At 39.9% G+C, this 16,401-nt stretch overlaps 1 protein-coding gene across 1 annotated transcript in view; it reads left to right on the top strand.

Annotated features, from left to right (window-relative positions):
- LOC120518304 (formin-like) overlaps nucleotides 1-16,401 on the top strand; it is a 509,433-nt gene that overhangs the window by 194,470 nt on the left and 298,562 nt on the right. Inside the window, exon 6 of the mRNA XM_039741029.1 lies at nucleotides 10,282-10,369. Coding sequence (XP_039596963.1) covers nucleotides 10,282-10,369 — 88 coding nt within the window. The remainder of the gene's footprint in view (nucleotides 1-10,281; nucleotides 10,370-16,401) is intronic.

Here is a 16,401-nt window from a genome sequence, read left to right as displayed (position 1 = left end):
TGTCATGCCTGCATGTCTGAGGTTTGCCTTCTGGGCTCATCAGAGTTAAGTACTACCACTCCGGTACACGAGGGGACACTGCTACAGACGATATCATCACTTTTTTTTCTCCCACAGCCTTGAGAAGCATGCCAACTGAGGCATATTGACTCTGCCCCTTCCAGTTTTTCCCCTATACAGCCAAGATACTAACGGCATGGCTCATCTCATTTCAGACAGAAGCATACCAATGAATGGAGCTCCCACTTGAATATTGATGCACCCTATAGAATGTTGACTCCTCTTGTTTGTTCCTTCATTCTTACTGATTTTTGTTTGCCTTTATTTGTCGCGCTATTTAGTGCATGTTTCCATTTTTGGTATGTGTAAATGTTAACAAAGCAACACTGTTGGTGTTCCAACATTTCCTCTGTAACTAGTTTGGTTCATTTGGTTCGATGACACTCTGCTATAAAATTAACTTCATTTTCAGCTTCATGGTCTCATTTTTGACTTGCTGTTTTGCTAATGAATTTTGGGTTCTACCTGTATCTTTTTTTCTATTTTGAGATAATACAGAACATCTCCTACCCACTGAGTTACTGGAGTTGAGCTGGGATTCTTCCTGTTAAGCAAGATAAGTCTGCATGCTTGTAGGGTGGTATAGGATATTACAGTCGATTTATCATTTTGCACTTTAACCCCACCTTTAAGAACACTGAATATTACCATTAATGGATTAGAAGTTAATGTGACATGAGAAGTATGTCTAGATTTTGGTCCAAAATTATATTAATTGAGTGTGTTCCAAGAATACAAAACCTAGTGACGCTGGAGCTAGATGACAATACTCACAGGTTAAATGAGCTGTATGTCTTTGCTAAATTATAGAATGCTTGGTATATCTGGAACTAGAGTATAATCTGTGTTTCACTTTTTTTTGAGATGCTAATTTAAGTTCCTTTCCCACTGTTCCATGGGCTAATTGAAAAGTAGATTCTTTCAGATATTTTTATATATTGTTGCAATGCTGTCTGAATCTTCATAATTAGTATACCCTCTGTGATATATATGGACGTGAGATGACGAACATTGGGTAAATTTCTTTTAATAAAATTTCTAATTTGTATGTAAGGAAAAAGTGTATAGCTGAAAAATTATATTTAGAGTGTAATTGTTCATAAGATGCAAATACGCTGTTCATATCAAACGATTTATAAGTGTCTTAATCCACAGTTTTCCACAGTTTAAAGGCTGAGTAAATTTATGAAGATTGAAAAGATTGATTATTATGTATAGAAGAAACAGATTCTACCTTGAAATGTCCTTTCCACTGGTTCCATATTTTAAGTGAATGGTGGACAAATGGTGGTAAATTGACAATAGTTAGTATTGATTTGAGCACAGAAGAAGGCATACAAAGAAGATTTAGAACAAGAATTGTATTCCATTGCAAACCAGGCCAATGTAAATTTATGAATTTCTGCCAAATTTTATTTTGCATATATTTGCTGCCCGGTAGTAAAATTGAAAGTTAGGTAGTGTCATCCAGCCTTCTGCTTTAGATCTTCTTTTTTGATATTTGCCTATTTCAAATTCCAGATCAATGATGTAATAATTTGATGTTGATTGGATTTGATTTAATTTGTTGATGTTGTTATCGCCTACTAAAGACCTGGGGGGTATTTTTCGTATGTGGATTACTCGTTTAGCCAGATGTAATTGTTGACGATTTGGCATGATCCTGGATCTGTCGGTTTTTTGAAACTCTTGCTGGATGTGTTGTCATAGCAGCACAACCAAATCCTCATACCTGCTCGGAGCAGGTTTGTTCTTTGTAAACAAGGATTAGCTCACACACTTAATCAGTGTCCGTGCATGGAATTCATTCAGTCATGGCTTCGCCATTCATGAATGAGCGACCAGATGATATTGGTGTGCAAGTTATAAGAAGAGAATTTCATATAGAGAGGTTTTGCGCAATCGGCAAGATCCTTTATTGCTCCCAGAGGAAATTCTTTTCGAAAGATACCGCTTTAGTCGAGGGGGAATATTGTACCTCAAAGATTTATTAGCACCTTATATTCGAAGTCAAACTAGTCGAAGTCGGCCTCTCACAACCACACAGTATGCATTGCTTTGAGGTTTTTTGCAAGTGGCACTTTATATACTGTAGGCGATGCAGAAAATCTTTCTAAAAAGTGCAGTTTGCCAGGCAATTCGTAAAGCCTGTTTGGCTCTGAAATATTTCCTTTGGGTTTTCATAGTGTTTACTGGACACCTGCGTGTGTAGACAATAAAAGAGGCATTTCATGCCATTGCAGGTAGGTAATACACCAGCAAAAACACCCATAGTTCCATAAAGAACCTCATAATCAGCCTAACATTCTCATTTCCCAGGATTTCCAAATGTGATCGGGGCACATGGGACTGATCAGAGTGTAGTTTGTTCAAACATTATTTGGAAAATTTACCTCTCCTCCTGATGAATAATCAGACACAGTGTCTTAATCAAATATTTGACCTTCGTCAATATCTTGTTGGTCAGACAGTCAGGTTCTAGGGATATGACATTGCAACTGACCCAACAAAAAGAGAGGGCTATATGGAATATACCTATGGCACACATTAAGGAAAAATATATGCAATGACCATCCTTTACCTGAAGTGAAGTGACCATTGCATCCTGCCACTGGTTCTGAGGAGAAGCTTTCCCCTGGAATGCCCTCAGAAACAGCGCAATGGGCAATTTGCTAGAGAGCCAACTCTTCTGCAGGGGTTAGGTCTGGACTGCCTGGACCTCCACCTGTTTTTTGCTTGTCTGCCTTCTTCTTATTAGCATTAAAATTAAAGTTTTTTATATTATATATTATTCTTTATGTCAACAATTCTTTAAATAGTTATATACCAATATTTACCAGTTTGATGTATATTCTTGTACTTAACTTTAACCTGTCCCCATGTTCTCCTTGTGCTCACATTTGATCTGGAATTATGACATATTAAATAATAATTAATCTGACACATAGGAAATGAAACACTGCATTCAGTAAGTACAATGTACACTACTTATGCGTTTAATTTGTCGGCCACTTTTTGCCAGCCGTTTTTTTCTGGTTTGGGCTGCTTTTGCAGTGTTACCCCTTGTGCATATTAAATCTTGAAGTTCTTCATATCCTTCAAGTAAAAGGTCCTGCTTCGCTTGTGTGAAAAAATGCGCCCGTTCTTTTGTCATTTTGTTGCAGCCTATCAAAGACTTGCTGATCATGTTTTCTAGAGGTAATATATATGGGCTTTTCAATCATCGTGTGCAATCATCTCGGATGATTCGATCCAGCTAGACTAATCTACTACACAGCCGCGTTTGAAAAAATGACTTATCCCGGATGAGTTTCACCGGCATTAACTCATCCAAGATGAGGCATCTGATCTCGGATGATTTAAGCGACGTACGGAAAATACCCTACTGGGCCATACACAAATGAGAAAGAAGGATAAACAAAAACACAATAAACCATTTAAAAAATAAACTCACTTTATTTTCAAAGTTGCTACCAAGAATATAGCCTAGTCATGCACAAAAACAGAAACAATGCAGGAGAACAACACTACTTTAAGTATCCAGCTAGACACACTTCATGCTTCAAATAATTAAAAGGGCAATAACAACTAGGGTGGCTGGCTTATAAATAATTACATTTCTTTTACCAAAAAACAAAACAAAAAAAAATTTAAACCATCTAACTCTTCATATCTTCTCCTGTTAAGCTCCTTTTTCTTTTATCAAATCCAAACAAGCTTCTTTTATAACATGCATTCACACACCCAGGTGATCTATTCACACTAGACAAATAAGCTTGTAAATAATTAGGAGTGTCCTCAATTAAGGCAAGTGCTCTAAGAAACCAAAGAGCAAGTTTACTTTATAAACCATCCAATGCAGAGTAGGCTGTAACAATGTGTATAGGGATACTTTGGTGTTGATAAAGCAGCTTATATTCATTTTGACAATATTATTTCTTTCTGTTAAGGTGAGATGAATGGTGGAGCATGTGTTAATATCTTGTTTGATTTTTATATGGTAATTCCAAAATTGTGTTGAAAAGGATCTTTATATTTACTTGTGATGGTTATCCCCATTTATTTAAATTTTTTCTGATATTACGAATGTATAGCTATCCAATCGTGTATGATGTACTAGAGAACTCATTTGGAAAAGTTTATTCAAAGTTATAAAACTGATATTTAATTTTATTCTAATTGTCATCTAAGATATTTCCACATTGAGTACTGTGTCACATGTTTTTTGTGAAATCATTAACTGCAGAATCCTTTAGAAAGACTGAGTGATTACTGACATTGTGGATGTCCAAGATTTATACTGTGCACAAACCCATAAAAGCTAATATGTTTGCATATCAAATTTTATTACATTTGGTGGTACCTTATGTCACCTTGTCTGTATCTGAAGGACATGTGTGACACACTGCAATGAAAGCAAGTTCTTCCTCGCCACCTGGGAAGAAGTATCTATCATTGTGTGTCTCATAATGCCACTTCCCTTTGGTTAGTGTGCGGTAGGCATTTGACTTCAAGTATAGACAAGACAAGATTCAATATAGACAAGAATGAGGTCAGTTGAAATGTCTGGGAAAGCTGGGCAAATTACATGCTGCTGAAATCTGTAATTATCCTGGTAAGAAGTTAATCTATTTCCAAGTGTGGAAGTTACGCCCAAATGCGTTGCACTTCCAGGCATGACCCTCTGTGCAGAAGTCAGCCATGTATAATTAGGAAGATAAAAACATTACAGTGTAAGATTTGATTTTCTTCTTGGCACTCATTGTAAGTTTGTACTTGTTACCTAAAAAAATAAATCAAAATATATTGAGAGTTTTTAACTCTTTTTTAATGAGCAGTTCATGTTGTGAAGAAATATTTCACAAATAGCTTTACATTGTTCAACATTGATCTTAGAACAATAACGATGAGCATCTGGTTTCCACCACCCTATGGATACTGAAATTTGTGCCTGACCAGTCTAAAGTGTTCAGATTTTTTACTATAGCAAGTTTAACTCACTTCATGGAGTACAGTATGTGATCTATACTAATAAAAGGCAAAGCCCTCACTGACTCACTCACTCACTCACTCACTCACTCAGTCGCTCATCACTAATTCTCCAATGTCCTGTGTAGGTAGAAGGCTGAAATTTGGCAGGCTCATTCCTTACAGTTTACTTACAAAAGTTGGGCAGGTTTCATTTCGAAATTCTACGCGTAATGGTCATAACTGGAACCTATTTTTCTCCATATAATGTAATGGACGTTAGCTCGATGGTCGTGGGGGGGCAGAGCTGCGTGTGACATCATCACGCCTCCCACGTAATCACGTGAACTGACTGTGACCGCAGTACGTAGAAAAGAAGGAAGAACTCCCAAAGAGCGCTGAAGAAAAACGCTGAATACTTTATTCACGAGATACAAGTTTAATGAGAAGACACGAGGTATAAACAAGACTTTGGATCACTTTGTAATGGAGTTAAAATTGCTGTAGCGAGAAACTTTTAAGTGCTGGGTCTTAGCTAACATTAAATAAAGCCGTGGACATCGCAACATCACACAAGAGAGCAGCTCACGTGAACTGACTGAACGCAGTACGAGTGATCACTTCCATGCATCAAACCTGTTCAAAAAACACATTACACAATTGACAAGGTAGGAAAAGAATATGCTCCGAGTTGAGCTCCACAGCTAAGACGGTCTTGCGGAAGCAACTTCGTCACGCTGCCACCAAATACTCACAGAAAAATTTTGTTAATACACATGCTGTCTCTAGAGTTTCTCCACACTCAATGTATTCCTCGCATCCCCTTTATACCCTCTGATCTCCCATTTCAATTCAAATGCCTCCAATTTCCAGTAAGGCTCTGCTTCGCGATGACAATTAATAAGTCTCAGGGACACACTCTACAAAAGGTTGCCATTGATTTGAGGCAATATTGCTTTCCTCCTGGACAAAACTATACGTTGCATTCTCAAAAAGTAATCTCATTGCACAGCTTGGTTATATTACAACCGGACTGCTGATCTGACAATGTGGTATACAAAGAGATCCTTAACAGATAGTTATTGGTATATTTACCCTCAGTTTAAAAAGGTTTACTTCATAATAAAAATTTAAAAGCAGTTCTTCATCGCTGCAAAGTGCGGGGATTTTGCTATAGACAGTATATATATATGTAGATATGTATGTATGTATGTATGTTTATATATATATGTAGATATGTATATATATGTGTATATATTGTGGTCCCTGGCCGGGGCAGGAGCCCGGCCGGGACGCCCAGGAGGACCAGAGGAGGGCTTATGCCTCGTCCAGACCACGAGGGGTCGTCCGTCCTGGTTATGTTGGGGGCCTCGGGTACAGGGCTTGGAAGCCCAGCCCTGTAGGGACCCGTGGCCACCGCCAGGCGGCGCCCCGATGCCGGAATATCCCGTGTGGACCCCGCCCGGGGCAGGAGCCCGGCTGGAATGCCCAGGAGGACCAGAGGAGGGCTTGTTCCTCCTCCAGACCACGAGGGGGCGTCCGTCCTGGTTATGTTGGGGGCCACGGGTAGAGGGCTTGGAAGCCCAACCCTGTAGGGGCCGTGGCCACCGCCAGGCGGCCCCAGATGCCTGAGGAACCCTGGAGCCCAGCACTTCCGCCACACCAGGATATATGTATATGTGTGTTTGTGTGTATGTATGTACAGTAATCCCTCCTCGATCGCGGGGGTTGCGTTCCAGAACCCCCCGCGATAGGTGAAAATCCGCGAAGTAGAAACCATATGTTTGTATGATTATTTTTATATATTTTAAGCCCTTAGAAACTCTCCCACACTGTTTATAAATATTCTCCGCACAGTTATACAGTAAACCCTTGTTTATCGCGTTAATCCGCTCCAGACAGATAAATGAATTTCCACGAAGTAGGATTCTTTATTTATAAATCTAATATTTTCGCAGTTAGAGCATAGAAAACCTGTTTACGACCTTCTAAATACGTTTTTTAACATTATTAGAGCCCTCTAGACATGAAATAACACCCTTTAGTCAAAAGTTTAAACTGTGCTCCATGACAAGACAGAGATGACAGTTCTTTCTCACAATTAAAAGAATGCAAACATATCTTCCTCTTCAAAGTGCGCGTAAGGAGCGGAGAATGTCAGAGAGAGAGTAAAGTAAACAATGAAAAATCAATAGGGCTGTTGCTTTTAAGTATGCAAGCACCGCGATAAAGCAGCGGCAATGAAGGGATCAATGCGAAGGTAGCCTTTCAGCATTTTTTACAGGAGCGTCCGTATCTTCTAAGCAAACAGCCTCTGTGCAAAAGCCCTCTGCTCACATCTCCTCCGTCAAGCGCAGAGAACGCCAGAGAGAGAGAGAGAGAGCGAGATTAAAGCAAACAATCAAAAAATCAATAAGTGTGCTTTTGGACGCACCTCGATAAAGCGGCATTTCTTAGAGGAGCGTCCGTATCCACTAGGCAAACAGCTTCTGTGCAAGCAGCACCTCTACTCACACCCCGTCCGTCAGGCGCAGAGAATGTCAGAGAGGGTGAGATAGAGGCAGAGACAAGCAAACAATCGAGCACCGCACAGGAGGCATATCTTATAGCATTGAGGAGTTTTAGTTAATATGTAATACGTGCTCTGATTGGGTAGCTTCTAAGCCATCCGCCAATAGCGTCTCTTGTATGAAATCAACCTGGCAAACAAACTGAGGAAGCATGTACCATAAATTAAAAGACCCATTGTCCGCAGAAATCCGTGAATCAGCGAAAAATCCGCAATATACATTTACATATGCTTACATATAAAATCCGCGATAGAGCAAAACCGCGAAAGTCAAAGCGCGATACAGCAAGGGATCACTGTATATGTATGTGTGTATATATGTTGATATGTGTATATATTGTGGCAGTAGGGGGCGCTAGTGCTCCCTTGAACCCTCAGGTACAACTCCAGACACCAGGTAAAAGTCCAAGACTTCTTTATTTCTTCACAGAACGTGCACAAAGCACCCTCCACACTACTCATATATTTCACTACTAAGTAAACAATCCACTAACTACAATAATCACTCCTCCTCGCCCAGACACTTTGCTCCTCTACCTCCCAGCACAGCTCAGTGTCTAGACTGAGGCACCGTCCTTTTATAGCCCCTGACCCGGAGGTGTTCCTGTCCCAGCAGTCCACAGTTCCTTATTCCTTCCGGGTCAGGGCAGTCAGTCTTTTACTTCACCCCAGGAGCACGCCATTCCTTCCCGTCACGTGACTGTGACGTACTCCCGGGTCATAAGGCACAACAGAGCCCACAAGTCCCCCTACAGCGACTCCTGGTGGTCCCCAAGGTATCCAGCAGGGCTGTGTATAAACACTACAGAGTCCATAAGGCCCTGCTGGACCTCGGGGCACGATCCTGCTGTCGGGAGAGCTCCTCCTGGCGGCCTGGGGGTGAGGACCGGCATGGGAAGCCGGCAGTCCTCCACAATATGTATATATATGTAGATGTGTATATGTATATATATATAGATATGTGTATGTGTAGATATGTGTATATGTAGATATGTTTATATGTATATATGTTTATATGTGTGTGTGTCAAGTAAAATATGTTTTTTTTAATTTCAAGTCATAATTTCTAAACCTCTTTAACACTGGAATTACCAGAGCCTACGAGAAAACTCGTAAATCCGGCCCATCTAAAATCCGTTCGCACCTCTACATCAGCGTCTTTTGTCCTGTAAATGTGCTGATTAAGACAAGCAGCCTGCTGTTCCATCCCCCACCGTCTGAACGTTTACTAAGTTTTCCAAGCTCATGTCTTGTTTGATTATCTGGGAGTGAACTGCTGGAGTTTTAGAGTGGAAATAATAGATCATTACTTGAAACACATGCATTTCACGTGTGTTCCGTTTCTACAGTAATCTGTGTAAATAGATTGTTAAAACAGAAACTCTTTCATATTTTAGTAATAAAGATTACAAAATGTAGGCATAAACTATAGAAGGTGTGAAGCCTGAAGTCCAAAGATCAAAAAAAAACTTTCACAAAAGGTTCAAGGGCGATACAACAGCTTCCGTGGTGTAGCGGTAAGATTTGCTGGCTTGTAAACAAGAGGCCACCGGTTCGATCCCCACTGCCTCCTATATTTACTGCTTTGAGTAGTGAGCTGCTTTTATTGTTAATATTATACAGTACACACATATATTTGGTTTGCGTCTGTAACAGACTGTGTACATTTATAGCACAGTATTTGTAAAAGTTACCTTTTTTTTTCTCACTTTTATTCTCTCTCTCACAATCACAATACATACTACCGCTCTAGGGATCTGACGCTGTTAGTTTTTTTTTTAAACTGGAAATAACTGTAGATGTGAGTAGTGTTTTGAGGCAATGGAACTGGACATTCTCTGATCTGGAGGGATAAAAGCTGACACACAAATGCTGGTGAATCTGCTGTCTTCGTATCTCACCGTCTCTTTATTTTTTTTATTCAGTTTTATTGAGTGTTCCTGCTCACGCAGAATTAGTAAGCACTTTATAGTGTATGTTGTCAAAAAAAAAGAAAAGAAAACACAGACGTAGGTATATATGATATTTTAATGAAGTAATATTATGACCTGAATAGTACCAATCAGAATACATCATCACACTAATGCAATATCATTTGAAACGAACAGCATCAGATTGGGTGTGAAGTTACGCTGGCGCTGTTACTTAGAGTCAGATCAGGAGAGGCGGGGGGGTGGGTGTTAGAGTGTGATCGTGATTGAGAGAATCAAAACTGAAAAAAGCTAACATTTACAAGTACCATAAATTTATACCCAATGTCCTATATATTTGTCTCTTTCTTTTTTTCTCCATGCTGCAAGAACCGTCTTTCCTACATTTACAACGTGTGTACCTATAAACAAAGTGACCGAAACCAAGCCAAGTGGTAAGAATCAAAGTCAAAAATCAGGCAAGAATTCAAAACCAGGCAAGACAGGAAGTCTAATAGCAAAGAGAGTGTTTCTTTTTATGTTTAAAGGATTTATCCACAGATTGGATAAAGCTTGGTGTAAATGCTGACTTTTGATTTTGTCATGTTGATGAACTCGAGGTCACAAAAGTTAGGTGAAATGGTGTCTAATACAGGAAAAGCAATAGGACCCTAAAATTGAGCCCTAATCATGATACCCTGGTTTTCTTTCACACCCAACATAGTGTTTGTTTTTGTTCTTGTCTGATGTATTTAAATTTTTTTTTTTAAACAGATTGTTAAACTACTGGATGGCAAGCGATCACAGACGGTAGGAATTCTAATATCAAGTCTACACCTTGAAATGAAAGACATTCAACAAGGTAAGCCTGACTATCATTCCATGTTAATGGAACACACTCTTCATGGTTACCATCCACCCACCTGCATAGATCACACTTTAGATAACTGTCATGTCATGTCTCTGATTGTGGTGATACCTTTATTTCCTGGAACTTTTTAGACATATTCTGATATGATAATTACAATTATCCAGTATATATTAGGATATCTTCAGTAACTTATTATGTTTCAAAGTCAATTAAAATCATAGTTGTTTTCTATTGATATACACCTATTTATTGTGTGCATTTTTTATGGGACACATGTACATACACCCTCATACACATATGCTAGGTATCCATGCAAAGAATAGTTTAGGGGTTCTTAGGATTAAAGCAGCACTGCAACAAGCAATAATCAGTTATTTGGGTAAATATTATAACAATCAATTAGGTGGCTTTCTGAGGTTTTTGGCATGTAGATAACACTGGTAGCTGTAAAAGTGAATGTTGCCTGAAATAACTAAATTGAATAAGTTTTGGAAATTGATCATATTGTTAAAAATTTAATTCACTAAAAGAAGAGGAAATCGTCTACATGCCAGTCATTATTTATTGTGGTTAATCTTAAAGGACAAAATAAATTAGCATTCACAAAGAATGCAGAGGTGCACAGGGAGTTGTGCACTTAACACTAGTGGTTACTTGACACAGCCCCTGAAGTTTGTGATTATAAAGATGATTCTAGGTTATTCAGTTTAGAACTGCTGTGAAATGGTAGAGTTATCCAGCTCAATAAATATGCATGAACAAAGAGTAATCATAAGTCATGACATGACCCTATACAGTGGAACCTCGGTTCACGAACGTCTCGGTACATGTACAACTCGGTTTATGACCAAAAAGTTCACCAAACCTTTGCCTCGGTTCACAACCACACACTCGGTATACGAACAAGCCAGTTTCCCTTTAGCTTTGTACATGTTCAGTCTCTCCCTGTGCATTTCCTGTGCAGTGAGGAGCGAGCAAGCAAGAGAGAGAGGGAGCGCAACACACACACACACACAGGTGCGCACGCAAGAGACACACACACACACACACATACACACACACACGAGACAGAGGCACACACACACACAGGCATGCGAGACAGAGGCACACACACACACAGGTGCGGGAGACAGAGGCACACATACACAGGCACACGAAAACAGAGGCACACACACACAGGAGCTCCAGGTTTGCGAAAGAGACACATGGACACACGAAAGATAGAGAGAGCGAGCAAGCGAGAGAGGGATGGCTGGACGCATAAGGTAGAAAATGCTTGTTTTTGTTTTCAGTTCTGTTTACAGTGATTGGTTCATAGCGTGCATTGTGTTTAAATTACGGATTTTTCAAATGTTTATTTTTTTCCCTGTGCTTAAAACTCATTAAAAAAATGTGTTTTTAGCGAGCGGTTTCTAGCACTATAATGCAAACTATTGCAGTGTTAGTTTTCTGTGTTGTTCAAGGTTTTCTCAGTGTTATTCAATGTTTTTACATTTAGTTTACTATTGCGCTGTGTATTCTATGGTATTATTAATTATATTTGTGCTTAAAAACTAAAAAAATATATATTTACATACAGTTCGTACAGTCTGGAACGGATTAATTGTATTTACATACAATCCTATGGTGGAAATTGCTTCGGTTTACGACCAGAGTTTTGGAACGAATTATGGGCATTAACCGAGGTTCCACTGTAATGGCATCAATAGCGAAAGCACTTTTCTCCTCAAATATTGGACCTGCTGCCCAGACAAGTACATTAATCCCCCGCCTATCGCGGAAGTTACATTCCAGACTCACCCACGATAGGTGAAAATCCGCGATATAGAAAGACCACATTTTGTTTATAGTTTAAGCCTTAAAATACCCATCCCACACACTTTAAACACATGTAAACTTATTAAAACACACTTTGAAAACACATATGATATGTGGATGTTGGGCTAAGGATATGAGTAACATCTCTCTATTATAAAACATTTTATCTTCACGCAAGACAAGGCAGTGAGACAGGATAAGAGCTGCTGTACAGGCTTTTAAATGATTGACACACAGAGTGACAAGCTGAAAAAACATGTTGGCAGACGCTGCACAGAGCGCACAAAGTCCACTTCTCCTTAGCGTGCATTCAGTTGATGGACTGATTGAGTGCATCTAGAGTTCTTGGAATGAAACTGTTTCTGAACCGTGTGGTCCGTACAGGAAAGGTTTGAAGCATTTCTCATATGAGAAGCAGTTCAAATAGGAAGCATGGCTGAGGCAGGGTGTGCTTGATGCTGTATACTGATAATTCTCTTTCCGATCAGCTTCTCCGAGTGGTGCAGTGAGAGTAATATGGAAAAAGATGATCCGTTGTGGCAACCCCTAACGGGAGCAGCTGAAAGAAGAAAAAGAAAGTGCAGTGAGAGTAACAACACTAAAGCAGCTATGGTATTTAGAATAGTTTGACCATTCAGTTGACCATTATATTGTTACTGGTTAATTACAATCAGAGGCATTAAACTAATAAACAATATGAGGTTAATTTCAGTGTATTTATAAAGCCACCTAAGGAAAAGAAAGGATAACCACACAGGAACAGTGGCACTGCTTTGACGCTGGGTGCCGCCAGTCTGCAAAACCTGGTGGAGAACTTGCGTATGACAGGGTATGAGGTACTGTGGAAATGTGCGTGGCTTTACTCCAAGTTTAGGTTTTATACATCGTGATTTGAACGTGGAAATGTTCTTCCGCAAGTTTTAAAGTAAAAATGAAAGTAATGCATATGTAACAATTCCCATGAAAACAGCAATCTCTTTAAATTGTTTATCCGGTAAATCAAACGATGTGGTGGGCGAGCGAAGCGAGCAGGGCGGAGCCCCCTAGTGATAATAATAGTATTAATAAATCCACGATGTAGCGGGGATGCGATAGCTGAACTGCAATAGAGCAGGGGATTACTATATTCTGATTTTTGTTATGTTTACAAATCTTGTGATTGGCCCATTCATTACAAAAAGCATACAATCTATTCAGAACATGTGTTTACAATAACACAAATATCTATATGTTCACTTTTTCTTTTCTAATGTTTCTTAACTCATCTTATTTTCTGATGCTCCTAAAGTTGCAGACTGCAAATAGAGTACATCTGGAAGGCAGTTTTAGTAAATGGCATGTTAAATGCAGATCATCTATGTACTCTTGAGGAGGAAAGCCAAGACTTGTGGCTATCCAGATGAAAATATATTTTTGCAGGAGGATTTCTTCATAATTTAGTGTTTCTTAGGAAATATCCTTTAATGAAGTTATGTCGTGTTTTGAATACTCTCTTGGTTAAGGTTGCACATAATATGGCATTGTAATTTGTTTTTTAGGAATATCAGTTTGTCCAGCGTGACCTGTGTGTTTGTGTGTCCAAGTGCTCTGCGATGAACCAACGTCATTTGCAGGGCTGTTTCCCATTTTGTACTTGGTGTTGCCAAATTCTGAGCTCTTTGAAAATGCATAGAGATTTGTTGTACATGTACATAATTCATTTGTGTATGGTTTACTTTATAATTAAAGCATTCAAATGCCTGATCGTAGCTTTGCAAAATATGTTTTCATAGTTCGCTATCTATATATATAATGCACTAAGGCAAGACAACCATGGAAAGCACGCCGGAAGGGGTGTGGATTCACTAAACCGCCGACAAGTGAGGTGCCCATGACGCACGCACGAAGGAGCCACGCCCACCAACTCTAAGACCATTGGATACGACGACAACTCGCAGAACCACGCCCACCAACTCGGACTTGATGACACAGGAAAAATGCCGTCATTTATGTTCGTCTGTCGTGGAGTCCACATGTAGCTCTGAGCCACGTTGACTGTTCATAGAGGCATGTTTCTCGCGGAAGTGAATCTCTATATGCAGCGTGTAAAACAGTTTGCGAGGGGTATCCCATGGGATCCTTAAAAGAATCCTTTAAAACTGAGGTTAAAACACAATGAAGGAAGCAGTCTTTAAAAACCAATAAGCCCAGTGCCTCTGTTTCATTACCATCTCACCTGCTTCACCAATGCAGGCCCTGCAACAGTCGAGACACTCTCTCAGCAGCTGACCTTCTCTGTGCCTGACCGGTTCACACAGAGGCACCACACGACGCGGCAGGACTATCTAAGAACAGGAATGTTTGTCACGGATATAAATCGCTGTATGCGGCATGTAAAACAGTTTTTTTGTCGCGGATGTGAATCGTTGTATACAGCGTGTAAAACAGTTTCCGAGGGGTTTCCCATGGTCTTAGACTCAGTGGCTGGGTCTCTGTCAGTTGCTCTTGCGACCGGGCACATGACCAGGCAGTGTGTATGCTTCGAATGCAAGGGTGGACGCGACAGGACCATCTAAGAAAAATCATGTCACGGTCGTGAATCGCTGTATGCAGTGTGTAAAACAGTTTGTTTATCGCAGATGTGAATCGCTGTATGCGGCGTGTAGAGCAGTTTGCGAGGGTTATCCCATAGTCTTACAGTTGGTGGATGAGTCTCTGTTAGTTGCTCTTGCGAGCGGGCACATGACCAGGCAGTGTGTGTGCTTCGAGAGCGTGGGTGGACGCGACAGCACCATCTAAGAAGATTCATATTTGTTGCGGATGTAAATCACTGTATGCAACGTGTAAAACAATTTGTTGCGAATGTGAATCACTGTATGCAGCGTGTAAAACACTGTATTGTATGTTGCCCTCTCCAGAGTTACATCTTTTCATTCACCTACAGTCGTATACACAATGAAGTAACCAGTCTTTAAAAACTGAGTTTTCGGTTACAATGCACGACCGCGTGCACCATAGCAAACTGTTTTACATGCTACATACAGAAATTCGCATCCGCGACAAACATGCGTCTTCTTAGATGCTCCTGCACTTTGTACACACTGCCCTCCCACCTCGCTACCACCGTGGTCGGGTGTCTTGGTTGATTATATATAGAAAAGCAGCCAAAATCGCACAGAGCAATGAAATGTCTACGTGAGTCACAGCTGGACTGTACAATGACGACAACGACTCGAGTGACGAGTTGGAGGTGGACACATGAGCAGGCAGTGTATACTGGACGAGAAATCAGCAGACTAGCACGACGGAGGCAGCGGAGTGGACGTCCTTCTCCTCTCCTCCCGTTCCACCCCCCGCCCCTGAGCGCCGCACAGACGATTGTGTATTGGTTCATTCCGTGCATTGTTACAATGTTGCTTTTCTTGCTGATTTATTACAGTTCCAATTTTTCAAATGTTAATTTTCTCCCTGTGCTTAAAAATCATTAAAAAACCGGCCTGATTATGCGCCGTATGGTACTATGCGGGTTGGCTAGTTTATTAAAATATAATTACATCACACATTTACAGTTTTGTCAACAGTACTGCCTTTCACTTTCTCTAGAAATGTCGAAACTCACCATATAATCAAAGTGTTGTGGTGCGTAGTGTTTAATTTGCTTATTAATTCATGGGTTTTTTTTTTATTTGTTTGGAATTAAAGTTCTTTCTGTGTGAGAGCAGTGGGGTGAGGCCTTTAAAAAGCAGGATGGGATAGCCTTGAAAAGATCCGTTTCTCATTTGAAAATAAACATAAATAATCAACATCAGAAATATCTATTACCACATTTTTTAATGTTGACTTTATCGGTAGTGTCAAATAATTGCTACAGCCCTGGACGAAACTATATACTTTGTAATAATTCTCCTTTCTTTGTGATGGCAGCATCTACTTAAATGTTAATCTTTTTAATACCCTAACTGACATGTAAGGTGCAAAGGTTGTTTTTTTTATATTCTTATCTTTTAGTTTTTCAATGTTTGCTATGGAATAAGTACCCCAGAATGATGCCTGCGTGCTCTAATCTTGGGAATACCAATGTGAAAATGTATTTGCATTTTTTTAAAATAAAATTATACAACAGTGGTATGTGTGTGTAACATTGTTGTGAGAGCTCTGTGTGTGTGTGTGTGTGTGAGTAGTGGATGTTACCTTCAAACTAATTGTTATCTTGATAGTGCTTAGAG

This window comes from Polypterus senegalus, chromosome 18, assembly GCF_016835505.1.
Source record: "Polypterus senegalus isolate Bchr_013 chromosome 18, ASM1683550v1, whole genome shotgun sequence".
Taxonomy (NCBI): domain Eukaryota; kingdom Metazoa; phylum Chordata; class Cladistia; order Polypteriformes; family Polypteridae; genus Polypterus; species Polypterus senegalus.
This window is presented reverse-complemented; position numbering and strand designations above follow the sequence as displayed.